The 20,938-nt window shown below is 40.4% G+C and overlaps 1 protein-coding gene across 8 annotated transcripts in view; it reads left to right on the top strand.

Annotated features, from left to right (window-relative positions):
• lrba (LPS responsive beige-like anchor protein) overlaps nt 1–20,938 on the top strand; it is a 191,405-nt gene that overhangs the window by 159,134 nt on the left and 11,333 nt on the right. For 5 of the 8 annotated variants that reach the window (XM_044347236.1, XM_044347239.1, XM_044347237.1 and 2 more), the window contains 6 exons: nt 6,151–6,318; nt 12,201–12,290; nt 14,360–14,552; nt 15,699–15,764; nt 17,629–17,784; nt 20,720–20,887. In XM_044347236.1, the coding sequence (XP_044203171.1) occupies nt 6,151–6,318; nt 12,201–12,290; nt 14,360–14,552; nt 15,699–15,764; nt 17,629–17,784; nt 20,720–20,887 (841 nt within the window). The remainder of the gene's footprint in view (nt 1–6,150; nt 6,319–12,200; nt 12,291–14,359; nt 14,553–15,698; nt 15,765–17,628; nt 17,785–20,719; nt 20,888–20,938) is intronic. The other 3 variants (XM_044347238.1, XM_044347241.1, XM_044347240.1) reach the window with 1 other exon arrangement.

The raw sequence follows: 20,938 nt of genomic DNA, 5'->3' as shown, positions 1-20,938 counted from the left end.
AAAAAAAATAGAGTTTTCTGTATTTAAACCCATTATAATCAGGTTTGATTGCCACATTTATAGATAATAAGCCTTTCTGCTACATCATATTGCTTGTCATTATCATGTATCACCTACAAACTTAAAAAAAGAAGGCAACAGCCACAGCATTATTTCACTCTGGGTTTGAGTCAGCACTATTTGTTTCACCCATTTACTTCTCAATCAGTATTGTTTACTCCATTGTCTGTGCTGTAAATTGGACCACTTAGTGCACTGTCGCAGTCTACACTATGCCATTTGTCTGACTAAGACCAAATCCACCATGACATGTTTGTTTTGGGGAGATACTTTCCCAATCACTGCTCATTCTGCTTCTTTTCACCCCATAACATGATATTCTTGCTTTTCAAGTGGGCGAGGGATAATAAGAGCGATGGGAGGAGAGAGAGAGTTGGGGTTAGAGTTTCAGGTTCCACTTGCCAGCGAGTGCCTCCGTTGACCCATAGCCAGAACTCTCACAGTTGTGACCTATCTAATTAGTGGAGCAGGAAGGAGGGGGGCACTGAAGTAACACACACAACCCATCTGGGGTTCTTTTGGTGTGTGTGAATATGAGAATAAAGGAAATGGTTTGTTAGCTGCGCGGCTGCTCCAAGGTTCTCATTCCTTACGTCACCCGTTGCTTTTTTCTCTTTCCTCTTCCATGTTGGGGGGCCCCCCTCTCTCCTGGCTGGCTACAGGCTTCCTCTGCCTGCTTCAAAATGACAATCGGCTTCTCATTTACAGCGAGCTAATAAGCCCTTTAATCAGAGTGCTTGTCAACCTCAGGGCAAGGCAACTCCAGAGGAGTTGATCCAAAGGATCAGATGACTGGAAGAAAGAGCAGGAGGGAAAAAGTGGAGTAGCACTAAAGAGTGAGAGAATAAGTAGAAGGGAAAATGAAAGGCGGCTGTTGAACTTGGAGGAAGAATAAAGAGTTGAAACAAGAGAGATAATAAACTTGTATTAAAGTAAGAAGAATAACCTGGCTACCAATAAGGATGATACTGTTTGGTGTACTTGGAAGCAGAAAGATTTGATTGGATTTCAAATCAAAATGCATAATAAGAATAAGATATGTGCAAACAAAGTGCACCCAGATGATACTTTCAATTGCTTAATTTCTACTGTTTTCTTTCGGTTTAGCAGCATATTTTTTCCATGTCACCATGCGAGATATTTCACTATCACACATACCAAATGGAGTTTTCAGGATGTTGTGATCAGCTTGTTCTTAAACAGGCTTTTTAGTATATACAGACCTGACAAGTGTTTGCTTTATTCATCCGTAATCGATACAAAAGAAAACATTCTGCCGCTGACAACACTCTGCATAGAACATGTGCATTTGATTACACACCCACACCATCAGTGACATATGTGCATGCACATGCACGTATGTTCGCATCGCTGTTGGCATGCAAATGAGTGGATTGATTTGTTAAGTGACATTTTAACATCCTTACAGACAGCTCTCCATAAGTCCTTAAAAGGGTTTTTTAGGGCCAGCGAGGGTAGGAGGAAAGCGTTCAGTGTCACCTCGTTAAGGCAGAAGTGAAATCCAGCTCAATCCAGACCATAAAGCAAACTGCAAACCACAACGAGGCACAGAGACTTCACTGATAGGTCCAGTGCAACTCTGCACGGCAGACCTGTAGCATGGGTAGAAACTTGTACTTTTAAGCAGAGGAAAATAATCACTACAAGAAGTCTATAAGAAGAAAAAGCATTCCAAGATGAGGCTGGGTACACTGGCCAGTGAGTTGAGATCAGACGTTCTCGGTTTTGCTCTTCAGGACTCAAAGAAATTATGGTTTAATGTCCACCAGCTGGTTAATTGCAATCACTTGGTGTCCCAGGTCTGATGTCTCAAATAAGGATAACATGTCTCCTAAGTCCTGAGTCTAGGGTAGCTCACCCTGTGAAGACAAACACATTGACAGACATTTAGTCAAACTGTCGTTCTTTTTGAGTCTTTGGGGTTTTCTTTTAGGCTTAAAGTTCACACTCCAGCAACAGATGCTTCAAAAAGAAAAGAATTAAAGTAATCTGACACTCACACACAGCCAAGGCATGTTCATTATGATATATTTTCATTGGAATTCACATCACTTCTCTGCAAAATGGCAGGCAAGAAAAACAAACACAAGATTCAAAAAGAGAACATAATGATATGCATTTGAATACTTGGTTGCTTTGAAGGGTAAAAAAATCTGAATAAGGTAAATGATTACATTTTCTTACATCGGAGAATATTCCAAATTGTTGTTGCCATCGGAAACAAGCCACAGCACACAACAAAGGGGACCCCCTATGCTTCAAAGGTGTACTTTGTCAAATTCGTAACAATAGAAATGTGGGATTCCAGTGACTTCTACCCCCTATCAGCATTTACATAAAGGAATGCTAAATTATTCATTAATTATCAGAGAGTCCCCCTGTGGATTGGGATGACACACACACTGGCTGCTAATTGGCCCATCAATAATCTTGCCTGGCTCTCCTGAAGTGGCACCAGATCCCACCTCAGGAATCTGCTATCTGGCCCAACCTTCTGCTTCACTATTTCCACAGTGTGGTACTACAGAAGAAGACTTTTCCACACCTGCTCACTTGGCACAATGTTAATGGGTTACTGGTACAGGCCAAATATCTGTACTTAATGTATATTGCTTGTCTATTAAGTATCTTACATTCCCTGGATTCCTTACATGCAAAATTTGATTTATCCTTACATTACAATGAAAGGATAGTGCAGGTAATATTCTATGTTTATATTACTTACATCACTCCATTTCTCAATACTTCAAAACTCTCTTGAAAACTTCCCTGCCCTGTCTGTGGCTCTTAGCCCCAAGCCCATTGTTTCCTTCTGAAGATGTAAATCTTTAAAATGGGTCATACATATATTGTTTCAGTTTTTTTTTTAAGTTTAAATAATTTCCCAAAACAGTAGGACTCTGAAGTTTTTAGCAAATGTTACTCAAACAGGAGTAAATACTAATAGCATATTTGTTGGACATTATTTCACATGTGGAATAGGTGCACTAGAATTAATGGTAGTGGGCTGGTGTATGTAAGATTGAGTATGTTAAGTGTATTAGTTAAGTTAAGTATATTATTAAGTATGTTCATTGTAATAAAGGAACATGGCATCCAGTGCATTGATGTGGCTCATTGATGTGTTTTTAATATTTTTTGACAACAGTGGAGCTCTATGGCACTATGGAGGAATAACCTCTATCAGGATTTGGCTACACAGACAATACTTATTAGTATGACCAATTCGTTATTGGTTATTTCTTGGGATATGTTGATTTAAGAAAATATAAAATATTACCAGACTTATTATTTAATACTATGCAAGCAGTTATTTTCTTTTGACAACTGGATTTCTAGAATGTCACATCAGTGAAGTCCCTAGTTTTGACAAAGGGTTTAGAATATAGCTCTCATATATTAACATCCTACATTGACTGTTGTCTGAGTTGTGTTGTAACATTCAGCTCTTTTTGAAAGAGCTTTGAAGAGACACGATCAAGGCAGTTTACTGTATCCCCACAGGCGGAGGCAGATATTCTTTGAATCGCTGAAATCTAGTCCGCTGAGGTTAAATTCCTATACCTAGACTTCAGTCAGAGTACTGCTGAGCTTTTTGTCATACAATAATACACAGATATACACTTGCAGTGCAGCACAGCACACAAACACAGACACACTATCACTTATTCCTTCTCTCTCCCTCTCCAAATGGTAAACGCGAGTCATTTCCATAAAGGCGGGCCTCTGGAGAGGGAGCTGCAATAACATGGCTGCTCTTTGTTTCCCCATGCTGATTGACAGTAGATTGCGGTGCACATTAAATGCCCATCAGCCTCAGCTTTAGTTTTAGAAACAGGGGAGCAGAGCCCGTCAAAGGTCAATCCTAGTGCATAATGAACTGATCTCTCTTTCTCACACACAGTCTCACATACACACACACACACACAGTCACACTCACACACAATTGAAGCCCACTCTGCCTGCCATTAAAGTGAGTTTGAATAAAGGGGGTTACCCTGGCTTATAATTTAACATTAATAAAAAGGATTGCCCTGTGACACGAGCCTTTAAATAATGACATACTGTGAAAATACTGATGCCAGAGGGACAGTTAGACATGGAGTCTAGACTGCTTTAGACTCAAGGGGTGTTCTGTTTTATCTTAATACTAAAGGTTAGATTTGTTTTGTTTTAACATTATGCCATAAAATAGTTCAGCCCTTTAGCAGAAAATGATGTTGAATACAGCACATTAAGGAGAGGAGACTAGACAAATCTTTCTCTATGTGCTATCTTTGTCAAATCTACAGCTCTCAGAACAGTGATTACATCTAAGTGGGGCATTGTCCAAAATACCAAAGTGTGTAATAACCATACAGTAAACATTACACCTACAGTATGACAGGAAAGCTATGTACTAGACTGCCCTGGGATATGGTAGACCTGGAAATTGATAGAAATTTTATCAATACTAGTGCTGATAAAATACCCGACGGTCAATACTTAAACCTAAATAATACGTTTTTTTGATACCTTACTCTGAGAAATATCAACAAGTTTTTCTCCAAAACCTCTCAAATTTTAGATGTTATATGAACACAAGCAAGCGTATAGGAACTTTGCCTGAATAAAATAGCATAAACTTGATAAATGTTTGGTTGGTAAAAATCAAAGAAGTAGATTTAAAGATTACCAGTCTGAATAGGCAATCAATGCTAGCTTTTGGTACTTGACAATTTTAATACATGGTGCTATAGAGTAACACCACGGGCAACACACCATTTATTTAGGTGGACAATGTTTTGAGTTTCGAGCCAGTCAGATTTTCATCACGTCAAAATTTTTAAAAATAGGTACTACACCCATATACCAACAGATAAATATGCTCTATGGCAACACATGTGGTTAACCATCCGATCTGAACAGCGTAATAAACACCTCAAAACGATCAACAATTCAAAAAACACACAATAAAAACTCAAAGCAAAAGTACATCAATCCCAAACAGTGAGAGTACAGAGACAAAAATACATTAAATATATTAAGTACATAAAAAAATAATAAATGAAATAAATATAAAACAATAATAAAATAATCAAAAATATCCAAAATTGTAAAAGTTGCATTTTCCGATAGCCTTTCTATTTGTGATGTGTGTATAATTACGCTTCTTTTACACAATGCTTCAGACACGTTTATAACAAAAAGATATTGATGTGTGATACTCACCCTAGTTAGTTCAGATCATGGAATTTATGAAATCAAAAATTCAATCCGTACCCGAGTTACAGTGAAAACATCATTCACAACCGCACACAGTCTCCTCTTTATACCCGTGCTTTCCTGATTGAAAGTTGTAATTAAGAGAGTGGGGAAGAATTAGATGCAGAATGAGCTGTCAGAAAGTCACATTTAAGTGAGGGATGCTCTGGTCTCTGCAGTAAAAATTTAAATGATATAAATTGCCATTTAAGTGTAGCACAGGCTAATGTTTTGTCACAAATTAATGTGACACCAGGCAGCAATGACAATCAAGGGCTGCCTCATTCTAATTTGGTCGTGTTTAGAGGGCTTTTGTGAGCCGACAGCTTTACACAAATTAACACAATTGCCTGTTTTTATGAGGAAACCATAAATGTTTTTTCCCTCCTTTGCCGGCTAATGAGGAGAGAAAACGGCTTGTATCTCAACGATGGCAATGCTGAGTTGTTTGTAGAGCAACACGGTGCTCTTATCCGCCCACAACCAGCAGAGAAAAGAACAAAGACAGAAGCTGAAAATGGCTCCCTAATGAACTACAAGAGTTCTCTAATGTTTTGATGCTCCCATATGATTGGATATGGATTTACTGTGCTTTTTGCTCATTATAGAAATCATTGGCAGATTCTGTCACAAGAACAATTAGCAGAATATTCTGCTTTCTTTGAGGAGTTTATCTTTGAGGGTTATTAGTGATAACTGCTGCTCAGTAATGGGATGAGGAACGTGTTTGGGGAGTAGCATTTGGTAAGAGTATGGTGTGTAAATGGTGTGCATCTGTTGACATTTACATTTCTCATAATTCTCTGTTCTCTCCTCCATTTACAGGCTTTGGAGAGTGAGTTCGTGTCCTGCCAGCTCCACCAGTGGATCGATCTGATCTTTGGCTACAAGCAGCAGGGACCTGAAGCCACCAGAGCTCTCAATGTTTTCTATTATCTCACCTATGAAGGGGCAGTCAACCTCAGCTCCATCAACGACCCCATGCTCAGAGAAGTAAGGCTGATACACAATACACTACACACACAGCAAACATGCATATGCACACACATTTTGATACACATTTATGTACTGTACAATTTTAACTCCCTTGGCAGATGATGCTGAGTAAGGGGAAAAATACCATATTACAGTAAGTACACTTGAGTGTTAGCGCTCTCAAATGGATGCTTAATCTGACTATATTATAAAAGCATCTGTCCATTTACTGCATCTGTATTTCAGGGAGATTTTTGATGCCATTAACCATGTTAAATTGGTTTTAGAATGGCATGGGAGAGCTAAGCTAACAATCTACAGGCAGGTATTGCTGAGCAAAGCCTTTCCCCTCTGATACCTCTGAAAGCACTCTACCAAGTGTTCCACTTTAACGCCTTAAAGCCTCCTCCTTGGCTTTCATTCATTATTCATCCCCTCACTTTGGACTGCTGCACACACGAGCTACGCTGGCCTGCCCCGAAAGCAACCGCACAAAACACAGTGCTGAAAAGAAAAACACAGCTAGCTTGCCCACAGCCAAACAACCGCCTGACAACTTCACCAATCTGCTGGAAAAGGCAGCTAGCCAGCAGCAGACCAATTGACCCTGCCCCCTTCAGCCTTTTTGATGTCTTAAGTTGTATTGCCAAAAGTGGCACATATCCTATTTTTATCCTTGTCTGAGAAGGTTTCTCTCAAAGGATAATTCCAGTTTATTACAGCTCAGTTTTGGCCAACATTTCTTCAGGCAACGAACAGTTCACTTACCAAAGTGATCGCTGAGATGTGGGAACTCTGCGACATTGCTACAACAAAGTCTGACAAAGTCAAATATTGTTGTAACGATGTTGCCATATTCACAGACCATAGCAATTAAGTTGATGAGAATATTGTTACTATTATCTATAGAAAAAAAAACGTACAAAACTATGATCCAAGTTGTAATAAACCGGCATCAGCCTTTAAGATCCTAAGAGCTAAATGGAGAGGAGTTCAGAGTATATCAAGGGGCCCAACAGCTGTTTTCCTCTACGGTTCTGTTGCCCTTCATGCTCAGTGACTGGAGCATCACGGGCACTAGGCGTGGATCTTTGATTTATCACCTCATTCACCCTAATTCCCATCCAGATGTGCTTTGGCCTTAGCTACACACACACACACACACACACACACACATGCAGATTCATTACCAGGGTGCACCGGTCATTTCCACACACAGCTCAAGCCCATTACCCATTCCTCTGGTGAACACATACACGCACCACAAAATTGGATCACTGGTACTTCACCATTTCTGCCAAGAGGTTCCAATGACCATAAATAAATTCACATACATACAGGATGCCATCAGGGGCAGGTGCATGAGATTTGAGTGGTATTAAAATCGCACCTCCTTCCTCTGCTGTTATAGCTCTTGGTCATCATGCCTGCAGTAATACAGATTTTGGATATGCATGCTTCTGAAGAAACAGTCTATATTTTACTCTAGATGAGTAGAAGATGCTATGTGTAGCACTTTACCTTTGAAATAATGACTATTAATTATTTACATTTTGAAGAAAATCGCAGCATTTTTTCTTTTTAAAAAATGCTGCTGTTTTTCTCTTGCAGATGCAGTTAGTAATTTTTGGGACAGGAAGTATCAGATTTTATGGAAAACATAGTTTTAATTTGCACATACCTTTACTGGGATTAGATAGCAGCTACTGTCACTCGTGTCAAACATGGTCTTGTTTGCTTACAGTATTTATTTATTTTTTGAGTAGAATACTGTATTTAGTGCAAGTACCGTATTTAACACCGCCAGTGACACACTGAACCTAATGCTGTAAATGTGCAAAATATGAACAAAGCAGCATGGTGTGTTTCATTCCCCAGACATTTAAAAAAGTAAGAGAGTTGTTTGTTTTCTACTCCCACCCCCTCTCTGATGCTGTTAGTCCAATCTGCTGGCTTTCACCTTTCAAAAACACCCACAGTCTGAGCGCTTTAATTAGTTAAATAAACCAAAGCAGTGTTATCCCTGTGAGCTAAGCCAAGTCTCTCCTTCAACTGTGTTTGTGCGGAAGGAAGCATGCCCTGTCTGTGCAGAAGGTGGAAACAGAGTTCCAGGCCTGGGCCTCGTCACGGCCGAGCGCTGGGGGTGGCTGAGGGCTACAGGAGCTTTGAGACTGAGGGCTTTGGGTCTGAAAGTGTCCCCTGAGTCTGCCATTACTGAGTGACAACTGTTTCAGCCTGAGCTGTGGTGTGGGCCAAGCGAGGCTGCATTAGGACAGGCCCTGGGGCTGTTCATTGTCAGGGGGATGGGTCACGGACTTGTGTGTGTTTGTGCGTGCGTGTGCATGTGCATGTGCATGTGCATGTGCATGTGTATATGTGTTTGGTAGGAAAAGGTAGTGATTTGGGGAAGAGGTTTCTGTATTTCTGGTTGGCTAGTTATGTACTCCTGCCACACTGTTTGTTAGCGGCAAACTCCCATCCGCTCTAACCTAAACACATACACACTCCACAGATTTGTATGGATCATACCTTGATATGTTTGTACATACACATATGTATGTATACATGCATTCACTGGCATGTGTATACCTTTGTATATTTATGTGTGCTCATCAGCATAAATGCACACAGTTGTGTGTTTATGTGTGTATTTCTGTTCTGGGAGAAAGTTTGGAATATCTCAGCACAGATTAGGGAATGCTGCGGAGACCACTGCTGTGTTTTTCAAAACCATGATTACTTCCTGTCCTGCCTCTGCCGCAAGTCAAAACTTACCCCCCCCTCCCCCTCTCTCTAAAAGAAGTGTGTGTGTGTGCACATGCATTTATTGTGTACGTATGTGCACCCATGTGCATGGCATGCATGCACATCTGTGTTGCCTCTCAGTGAATAAAGAGAAACACACCCTGTGTTGCCTTCTCATCGTTGTACAGGGCTTCCCCTCTTTCACATGTGATTATGGAAAATCCCACAGCCTCTCACACCAGCGACAAAACACAGAGCCCCGTCTGAATTGTACAGCGTTTGCGTAATTCGGCAGAAGACGGGGAAATATACCCACGCGAGTGAACCTGCTTTGACACATAGCCAAAGTCACTCACTAAACACAAGGCCCACTGGTTTATTTTCTTTGGACAATATACACCCTACTGTTGAAAAAATATATAAAATTTCTTAGGAGTATGGATGTTTAAAACTAAAGATACTGAATGTACGGCCACGCTGCTTTTCTGCAATACAAAACCATCATAGTTATTATTTTTATTCTATTCATAGAGTCAGTGTTATTTGATCAATTTGCATAAATGCAGTATGTTTTACATGGAGATCCATCTTGTCAAGCAGCTGAGTAAATCAAAGAGCAGGCTGTGACATCTGAGCCGAGGGCGTCCCAGCCATTTAAATGTATAGAATATAGAAAACCTTCATCAGACATGGGCCAGCGCTCCCAAAAGAGATTGGCCTTGTGGACGGCTCATATAATCACCTGAGCATTGCATTGGCATATAGGGATAGGACATGCTGACCTAGACTCAGCCACTTTCCAACGTTCCACAGCCTCATAAATGTCAGGGCTGAACTTAATGAAGATAGGTTGAGTGGTTTTGAGGAGTCTCTTCCTCACATTAGCTTAAGCAAAATGCTCAGCTCTATAGGCAGAGGAGAAGGGAGGCACTTTGACCTTGAATGATGCACTGATGTCCTCTCTCTAACAGACTAAGTATGGATGGAAAATGTTACGATTCTCTGTAATTATGAGTGTTGAGGTCGTGTACGGAAGTGTTTTGCTCTTTGATAACATTGTGTTAACAGAGTACCTTTTATTTTAAAAGCTTTTATTCCAGTCCAACAGACCATTACACAACGCTTGATCATGGATACTGAAGCATTTCTTTTCATATGCTTGCACACATGCATGTGTTTAGGTCACCTTACAGTAAATGCACTTTTGGCCTGAACACAAAACCACAGACACCTCTTCTAACAGGGAGACGTTTTGAAACTCTCTTCAAGAAGTTTCCAATCCGTCGAGCCAATACCAAATCACACATAATGTTTAATAGCTGCTCCTCTTGTGTCTTTGCAACATGTCATGCTGTGAAATACAGATATTGAATACATTTCATTGCTTTGTCTTTTTGTATTATCTAAATACATGAATGCATTAATGCAGACCTCATCCTGTTCTCCGTTTTATACAGACGAGGGTTTCGGCCTACTAAGAGATATTTAAATGTACAGAGGGAGAAAGCAGAAGAAAATTGCATAACTGGCAGAGTGAAGAAAGTGAAAGTCGAGAAGATGAACAGAGTCGAATATGATTTCCTTAGTTTCTTAGTTCTACGTTCACATAAAAAAAAAAAAATACTGTCTATATCGAATTTTGGGTGTACAATTCCTTCCAGTAAAGAAGCTAACACAACCTTGACAGTTGAGATTGCTCCTTCTCTACGCCTCTCTGGTCTCTGGTTAGTTTCAGACAATGGGTATGAGCGCACTAACTTCCCAAACTTTTTCTCATGGAAATACCATATGCAGGCCTCAACCATGAGCTCATTCTCGCAGGCCCCGCCAAGTCAGGCTCAAACATCTCAGCCTACACACACAAGCTGTCACTCCCACACAGCCAGTCACAGTGCACACCAACATACTGACGGGCCTGTCATAATTTTGTGTTGGCCATTTTATTTCTGTCCAGCCCCTTTTATAAACAATCCATCAAACTCTATCCGTCTCACTCATTTTTTTATTTTACCTCTGTTTTATCATCCTGAGAATAAATTCTGTTCGACTCTGCTTTGTGTCCCTTGCTTAGATTTAGTTCAGTGAGGAAACTGAATTAAGTTTCTTTTTCACGAAGTCAAATTTTATTAAAGCAAAAGAAACGTTTAATTGTGCTTCTGATGGCTAATAGTAATAGCAGTGCTGAAATGATTCCATTGACAACCATTTTGATAATCTATTTAGTGTTTAAAATCACTTATCAGTTTCTCAATTGTAATTATTTGTTGGTTATCTCTGTTTTGTACAGTTGCACCATTGAATACCTTTGGTTTTGCACTGTTCTTCAGATAAAATCAGCAATTTGAAGACGTCACCAATAGCTTCTGTAAAATTGTGATGGTTATTTTTCACTATTTTCTGACATTTTCCGATTTAAAAAATGAACGAGAACAGGAAAGTGTAGAGTATTCTGATGATATTCTGGTGTAGCCTCATGCATCCATACACTGCTGTGGGTGTGTTCCATCCCGTGCTAGCTGGCCTGACAGTGAGCTGTGTGATGATGTCCAGAGGCTGCTCGGCTGGCGTCTGCTCTGACATTTATGGTCCTATACCTCTTCATTAACACCACCTAACCAGCCTACAAGCCCGCCTGTCCCTGCCCTCATCTGATTCTGTGTGTGTGTGTGGTTGTGGAGGATAAATTGGTGTGTGTGTGTGTGAGTGTGTGGCAGACAGTGAGAAAGTATGTGTGTATGTATGAGTGTGGACATGTGTGCTTGAACACAAGTGGATGCATTTTTCCCTCCCTGCGCTGACCTTTGTGTACCTCCATGTCTACCTCTATTTACAAGATTTTTGTACAATGTCTTTTTTAATTCTTTGGGTTTATCCTAAAACATACATCACCATGTGGTTATTTTATCTGTTACTGTAAATGGTTTCTGAATTAAATGTATCTATCCATTTTACAATATAAAATATCATATGAAGAATGTTTTATCCATATTGCCCAGCCCCAATATGTCTGATAGAATCTTTTTAGACATCTACACTAAATTCTTATTTTTGCATAAATTCTGAGGCACAATGATACAGAATAACATCTTTTCCCCTTTTCTTTCAGTCTATTTTGTTTTTGTCATTCCACCATCTCTCCTTTTCTGTCTCCTCAGGCTGTGGAGTCTCAAATTAGGAGTTTTGGACAAACCCCCTGCCAGTTGCTCATTGAGCCACACCCACCCCGAAGCTCAGCCATGCAAGTGGTGAGTGGTTTACGCACATACATGCAAACAGATAATCTTAGAAAACAGGCTGTACCTACTGTAGCTGTAATCCTCCTGTCTGAAACTACTCCGGTTCGCCCTGATGTTGATGCTCTGCTTTCGAGACGTTCTTTTCATCTTTCATTTAACTCCTATCCTGTCTTTCTCTATCTACAACTGTGGGGAAAAATAAAGTCTTCGGTTAGAAAGCATCTCCTCTCTCATCATTAGAGAGGTGTGTGTGATACAGAAAGATCACAAGAATTTAGTTGCATGTTTGTTTAGTAAGGGGGGGGGGGGTTCACAGAAAAGCCTCATGCCTTCATGCTGGAAACCTGAGTCTGAGCCAGATTTTCCACCTGAGCTGGAAGCAGAGGAGATCAGCGAAGGAGAGCAATGAACAGCAGTCCTGAAGTGACAGCTTTTTAAGGGCCAAGGAGTGCAGTCAGTGTGCCTGCTTGTGATGGACCAAAGCCCCATGAGTCCCTATTAGTGTGGTGTCCCTGTGGCGCTGACAGCTGGCTGTAGACCACCACCCAGTGCACACATGCACACACAGACAAAAACTCAGTCAAGGGCTTTGAATCCGCCTCACTTAAGGGCAAATTCCTATGAAATGTTTTTATTTTTATTCCACCACATATAGTTTTCAAACATAATATTCAGACACCATTATTCAAACATATTTCTAACCCTCCCCGCAGCTCTTTATTCCTTCAGAACACCCTGTTCTCTTTGCTTTTACATGTTCTCGCTCTCTCTACTTTCTCTCCATCCTCTTTCATGTGAGTGTGTTGTCAGAGTGTCGGCATCTGCCCATGCTGGTGGTAATGATACTGTCAGTGCGTCTGGTTAGCTGTCAGACACACCGGATTTACTCAGGTCTGTTCCTGATGTTAAACACTGATGTTCCTCTTCTTTACACGCAAGGAGGAAAATGGCTCTCTGTTAAAGCTGCTTAGTACAAACAGTCTGTAAATGGCTCTATATAAGCTGCTGTCTAACCAGAGGAAACAGTCTGATAGGTCACTGTTTTGTTATGACTATTTTATGGTTTGTCTCTCCTTACAACTTACATTATTTTAATGTGGATTTTATTCTTTTTGCATACATTTATAAAACTTTCAAATAGTACTGAAACTTTAATCAACAATTTTCAAAAGTCATTTAGTGTATCAAGCAAAAAGGCCAAATGTGGGTTCTAGCTTATCAAATGTTGAAATTGGCTTTTTTCCTGTTTTATGACTTTACAGCTTTCTGAAATTTTATTTACCAAAAGTGTTTTTATTAATTATGAACACAAACTCTTTCATGTGCTGCTTTCTATAGCACAGTGTACATATATATACCTACTGTAAAGCTGTTTTTAGTTCAAAAAAGTTTAGCTTACTGCACTCAGGTGAGGTCAACATTACAATTTCTGTATACTCAACCTAATGCCTTGTGTTCCGTAGCAGTATTCATTTATTAATTCTTAAATTAAAGGTTAGTTACACATTTTTTTCAAGTCTGTCTTAAAACAGTAGTCGCATGAACTAATGTACATTGAAAGAGTTATTGGTCACTGTAATCATTTCATACTGGCTGTAAAGACATCCCTTACTAAAGTAATTCAAATATGAGAGATGAAAGGACAAAATCCACAGTTCTGTGGAAAAGTGAATCCTAAAACTAATATGAGGCTTCAGCAGTCAGAGTTAGACAAACCAAGTGGGAATCTTCTGCCTTTTTGTGTTTGTCTTAGAGAGTCTTTCTAATCCTTTTTCCTGCTGTGTATCTTCAAAAGAGATCTACTGTTTCGCCTTTTCTGTACAAACTTTATATCAAACTTTTTTTCCTAGCTCTGCTGTACTGCTAAATTGCTGCTATCTGCTATCCTGCTTAAACTTCCTAACTTTCTTTCTTTCCTTCTCTTTTCTCCCTCTCCCTCTGATTTTTTCCTCGCTAACACCGGCTGTGGCTGCTTCCCTCGTCTTTTTATTTTTGCTCTTTTTGTCTGCCGCTCCATATCTTGGCTCTTTTCCTCTCTTCCCTGCATCCCATTGTCCACCCTTTTGGGGCCTGAACAGTATCTTCTCCTGCAGACCCCGCTGATGTTTACGGAGCAGATGCAGCAGGATGTTATCATGGTGTTGAAGTTCCCATCCAACTCTCCCGTGACCCACGTAGCGGCCAATACCCAACCGGGTCTGACATCACCTGCCATCATCACGGTCACTGCCAACCGCCTCTTTGCTGTCAACAAGTGGCACGGCTTGACAGGTGAGACATTTGTGTCCATGCACACTTATATTTGGGAGGGGTTTCACATTGTTGTTTTTCCTTTTATAAAAGATCCATTTAAGTGGAAGAATTTGTTCTGTGATTTTATGCCATTGTGACTCTGCATCAAATTGACCTGAAGGGTATTTTTCAGCAAGTAAAGACAATCCATGTTCTTAGCGTCTTTTGCTACCACAAAATCATTTTCATACTTCCTCGGTTCATCTATCCTCTATACTCGAGTGTCTAATTTATCTGAGGATTGACCCGTCTCGTCTCTATAGGATGGACGTTGATTTGGGAGACAGTTGACTGTGTCTACTGGATAGCGGTATCAAATGTGACACATGCAGCAGCCAGCATTAGGTCTCACGTCCACCTCCATACATCAGCCTCTCACTTCACAAAACCTTATTTACGCAACATCCATCCTGCCCTGGAAGAAACATTAAATTTGATATCTCTGAATTTATGAGGATGAAGACTGATCAGTTTTCAGTAGAATACAACCTCAGTCATGCGGACCACAGACCAGACTGATTAACCTAATTGGTTTAGTGAGCTAGCATAACGGCGTTCAGAGGTAGTTCATTAATTGCGAGGATTTACTGGAGTCTTCACATTGCTTTTTCAGGTGCAGGGCAGAGAACTCAATTTGTTCTGGGAAATTGTGATTGTGCACGCTTTTTTTCTCTGTTTTCAGACATTTTACAATCTGAATGATTAATCTGTTAATTGAAAAAAATAATCAAGGGCGCTGATAGAAAATAATCATTATCATGTTTCATTCATTACCAAGGGGCTCAAAGAAAAACTGTTTTATGTTCTTATACATGTGCATACAGAGACGTGTCTTTCAGTACCATAACTTGATTCTTTTTAGCAGAATATCACAGCTGCTTGTTGCTAAAGTGACTTGGCTGAACAAAGAGATTTCTATTGTCGCTTAAAATTATTGTCTCTATGTCCTTCGTAGCTTTTTGACATAATTAATGTCTAATTCACGAAAGAAGTCTCGGAGCAGTCGGTGACACTGTGACTTTGTGTTTATAATTTCCAGCGCGTTATAATGAACTGAAACCCAGTGTCTACTTCACAAGGCCACACGATTATAATATTAATCCAATCTGTCTTCTTCTCTGTCAGGTCATCAGAGCTCAACGGTGCAGGACCAGCAGTACCAACTTCCTGTGGAAATTGACCCTCTGATAGGTATGCTGTCATTTTACGACTGTAAGAGAATCCACACACATGCATATTCTTTACATAGTGTGAGCTCATATATGCATGAAATGATTTTTTTTTTTTTGTGTGTATTTGTGTATGAATCCTGCTGGCATCTTGGTGACTCATGGCAGTCTGTAGCGCCGTGTCCCTGGACAGTAGATTAGAGTTGTTTCTCAGCCCTGTGCCCCAGTTCACTCCTCATGATATAGGCCCTGCTCTCACACTAAACCATTTGCATGCAAATTGGAATGCAATGAGCTGTGGCCTAGGCCGGCATTTCATCATCAACTCCCCCCCCCCTTCTTTCTCCCTCTCCATCGTCCCCTCCCTCCCTCCCTTTCTGCATCCTCTTTGGTTTAATTTGAGCGGAGGGAAAGGACGCGTGTCAATGGAAATGAATATGAATGTGGTAATAATGTGTGATTGAGAATGCACGGCGGATGGCTGTCAGGACAATATGGGCGCCTCTCATCCTTCACGACTTGTTGATGAGCAGGAGAAGAGTGCCGAGCCGCAGTGATGTATGGGATGCACTGGTGGAGCAGGGAGAGACGAGCCACTTCTATCTGTTCCCGCCCTCTCCTCCGTCGCTTCTTGCAGTCTCTCACAATCTCACGCACATCTGCAAAGGGGGACTGTTCTTTCTCTGCGGATGTTGTGGTCACTCTGTCTCACCAGACCATTTTCAAGTTGTTTTTTTTTTTTCCCCAAACACTTGACTACTGAAAATAACCAGGGTTTAGTCTCACATATTCATCTTTATCTGCATGTACTTTATTTCTCTCCTTTACTGTTCATCTGTAAAGACAGTATAAAGAAATCTTTGTGTGACCCGATACTTCTACATTCAGTACAAGTTTTTATGAGAGCATTGCAGTGTGTGTGTGTGTGTGTGTCTTATTTGTCGTTGAATCTTTAATATTTTTATTTCTTTTTTGGGTTTTTTTTTTTGTTACTATGGCTGTTTTCTCCCATCTCACAGACTCAAGCATAAATAATGTACTATATTATATATTTTTTGCATTTATAGGTGTGCGTGTGTGTGTTTCAGGGATCTCTGTGCTTGTCAGTAATATATTTACACTGTTTGCATTCCACAAGGAGTGTGAGCTAAACACACGTAAATTGAGTGTTGAACCAACTGTGGCTTTGGGAAACGTTAAAAAATTTGTTGAAATATCAGTCGTATCAGGCATTCTGGACTTTCTCAGTTTGTGTACTAGAAAAGCTTCTCCGACACCTGTTCTCCAGTGCTTTTGACACCACCAAATAAGAAATACCTCACAACTGACACATCTGTCTAGAAAAGAAAAAAAAAAAAATACCACTTACTGAGGAGAGAATGTCAGTGAATTTGCTTTCTAACCAACCACTGACTAAATTACACAACCGAGATGAATTTGCAGTGTGTGTTCTGACTCGAGTGGTGTACATATTTTGTGAAGACCGTGTATGCCCTATCATTACTCAGGCTCTCAAGCCCTCATGGAAAATGTGAAATCCCCTAAACTTAACCTCCAGGATGTTTTATGCATGCTCTCCCAAATCTTCTTTGCGCTGTGCAGTGAAACTTGAGTGGAGGTGCATTGGGCTTTTTGAAAATATCTCCCATACCTAAACAGTAAATTGCACTTCTGTGTGCATTTGTACAATTTCAACCTGTAATCTTTTATTTGCTCATATTATTTTTATCCCTCTCCCCTCTTCTCTCCTCTCCTCTCCTCTCCTCCCCTCTCCTCACCTCTCCTCTCCTCTCCTCTCCTCTCCTCTCCTCTCCTCTCCTCTCCTCTCCTCTCCTCTCCTCTCCTCTCCTCTCCTCTCCTCTCCTCTCCTCTCCTCTCCTCTCCAGCCAGTAACGTGGGCAGTCATCGTCGTCAAATCTCAGACCTGCTGGACCAGAGCATTCAGATCAGCTCACAGTGTTTCGTCATCACAGCCGACAACCGCTTCATCCTTCTGTGTGGCTTCTGGGACAAGAGCTTCCGGGTCTACTCCACTGACTCAGGTACTGTACTGGGTTACCCTTGTGCTCTTGTACCCCAAGTATCCCGATCACAAAATGTTTTTTGTAGACCATATTATATCCTAACTTTATTCCATATATGCATTATCCATTCTTCAAATTAGTAACTATAGTTTACTTTGTCAATATAAGGTGACCATTATGTTCTGTCCTTTAGCTAAACTCTCTTAGTAATGTACATTTTCTCTGCCACTGAACTTTTGCCTTCATTTCATCACTAATGGTGTTTTTTTATGTCTCAACAAACAAAAACCTAAATGCACTTGTTGAACACTTGTAATGTGAAACAGCAATGATCAATATTCATATATAAACAATGGATCACATGACTACTTGTATGTGAAATTAGTTGCTTGTAGTGATGAACCCACAGAGAATTATCGCTGACTCTGTTGTTCCCCTCAGTTCTACAAAGCTTTATAGCATCGTCCAGCTCAATGTTTTAGTTTTCTGGCCTGCACCTTATTGTTTTTGGTTTAGTCTCACTGCTCTCATCAGTGTCATTTCCAGTCTCAGCAAGCAGCTGTTTTCAGCAAAAAAAAGTTCAGTTAAACTCATTGTGTGCTACAGTATGTGATCATTACCAAACAGCAGAGGCTACTCCGAGTGGCCAAAAAAAATCTTTAAATATAATTAAATATAGCTACTACTTTTGGCAATATGGTCTGCTTACAAAGTGCAAAGGCACTACACTGTTTGGTCAAAGCAGAAAATAAATGTGTTCATGCTAAAACTTGCTCTAATTCACTATTAGTGTCTGGGTTGGCATATAGTGGCATGAACCCCATGAGCCACATTCAGATGTGCTGTTGGAAAATGTAATTCTTGCACTAATATCAAACTCTAATGGGCACATTGCCTTGAAATTTACTGACCACATGCATGCCAATCAGAGTATCAGAGTATCTGTTTTGGACACTCCCTCTTTTAACCCTGAGACTCTGAACACAAGATGCTGCATAAACAAACTGGCAGATTGCCATGAAATTTGATGAACGCATTCATGCTGTTAAGGGGGTAAATATTTTTGCTGTTAATGAAGCTCCATGGTCTTTCCTCTAGCACCATCCTCAGGACAAACCTCTTACTTTTAGTCCCACTATTAGTAAGGCTGTAAAAAAAAAAAAAAAAAAAAAAAAAAAAAAAAAATCATTAGTATGTTTGTATGTATTTGTCCAATTCTCTGGTATTGTGGAATGTATGAACATTGCATGGTAGCCTTTAGAGTCCTTCAATTTTCAATTCTTTAAACAATACAGTGTACAGTCTCTGCTGTTTGTTACTCCACAGATGGTTGTGCTATGCTTACTGTACTGAGCTATCACAGTGGAATTGTTAAAAGTTTACACAATTACTTAACACACTTCTTCCACTTCAGGGAACCTGTTCTGTTAGCCTAATATTGTTAAAGTAGGAGTAAACAGTTGAACTGCGTCGTTATTATAAGACATATTTGATGTGTTGCACAAAAATCTGTTTTCAGGTTTAAAGCCTTTAAAGACTTTAAGGTGCATTTAAGGTACATTTTTCCATGAACAGTGATTGTAAATGCCAGGACAAATAATATTAACCCTAACATACTTTATATATAATCTTCAAGTAACATTTACCACAATATTCACCTATCATGAATATATATTGTGCAGTATGTCTGAATGCTACTGACTTAGATACTTGCATACACACAGATGAAGGTGAACAGTTTTACACACACATAGACACACGCACACACACAAGCTCTCACAGAGACGCCATCAGGTCAGGGGTCCTAAATGAAACTGTCTGAAGCTTCATCTCCGAACCCCGCTCCTCAACTCTTCTCCCCCCCCCCAGCCCCATTCAGAATCCTACACACATCTACACAACAGACTCCGAATCAATTTCTATAGGCCAGGGCCTCCCTGTCTTTAATCGGGGAGGGAGGGAAGGAGGGATGGGAGCAAAGAGATAGCTCTATTGTGTGACTGCCACTGGGGTGTACGACTGGAACGTGAACACAGTTTAATCGCACACGCTCAACAGCTGCCACCAAGGTCCCTAAAGCCCTCAGGTTAAAGAACTGAGGGATTTTATCAATTACAAGACTTGATTGGTACACATGCACAAAACATATAGCCTCATACGCCTGCGTGCACACACATCCGATTAAATTTGTCTGTGTGCATGCAAGTGAGTGAGTGTGTGTGTGTGTGTGAGCAGAATAATGTGTCTAATACGAGGTGCATGGCAGCCATTATCGCCGCAGCCATGATTACTTATTTTCAGTGTTTATAAAGACGTCAAACATTTTACAGCTTTGATGTCTCCCTCCCTTCGGAAGTTTAGTCAGTGACCCGCCCACTTTCATAATAGTCCTCATCTTTTCAGAGATACAGCTTAATTATCCAATGGACAGTGATTTTGACACCCAGACAGAAATGTCATGTGCTGCAAACCATCTACTGTTTGACTGCAGAGGTCACACTATGAGGAGCATAATGAGTATTAGACAGCTAGACAGTGGAGCTGTGGTCTGGAAATCTGACAGCAATTAGCCTCCTTATATATACACATGGAGCACACTGCATATACACACGCACACATACACACGCACACAGTTGGAACAAATATTTATATATATATATACAGTATATATTCTTGTCTGCGAATTAGTAGATGTCTGATCTTATGTAGAACAACAAGCCGAGCAGACATATGATCAACAAACACGTGTTGGAGGTTAAAAGAACTGCATCTAACCAAAAATGATTACTCAGTTTTTGTTATGTAAGTGTAATATGTATGTATGCATGTATGTATTACAACCATTGCTCTTATATTGTTCAAATGTTGTAATCTATTTAAAAATTCATTTCTTGCTTGCAGGCAAATTTATATTAGATCTAAAGAAGATGTGTGTATTTGTGTGCTTTTGCAGGTAAACTGACTCAGATAGTCTTTGGGCATCGCGATGTGGTGACGTGTCTGGCTCGCTCCGAATCGTACATCGGAGGAGACTGCTACGTCCTGTCAGGCTCCAGAGATGCCACCCTGCTGCTCTGGTATTGGAATGGAAAGCACAGCAGCATTGGAGAGAGCCCAGGCAGTAAGTACACGTCCGTTATGTGCGCACACACACACACGGGTATTCTCTGAG

The sequence above is a fragment of the Thunnus albacares genome, chromosome 3 (genome assembly GCF_914725855.1).
Source record: "Thunnus albacares chromosome 3, fThuAlb1.1, whole genome shotgun sequence".
Classification (NCBI taxonomy): Eukaryota; Metazoa; Chordata; class Actinopteri; order Scombriformes; family Scombridae; genus Thunnus; species Thunnus albacares.
Note: the sequence above shows the minus strand (reverse complement) of the source record. Positions and strands in the feature narration are given on the sequence as shown.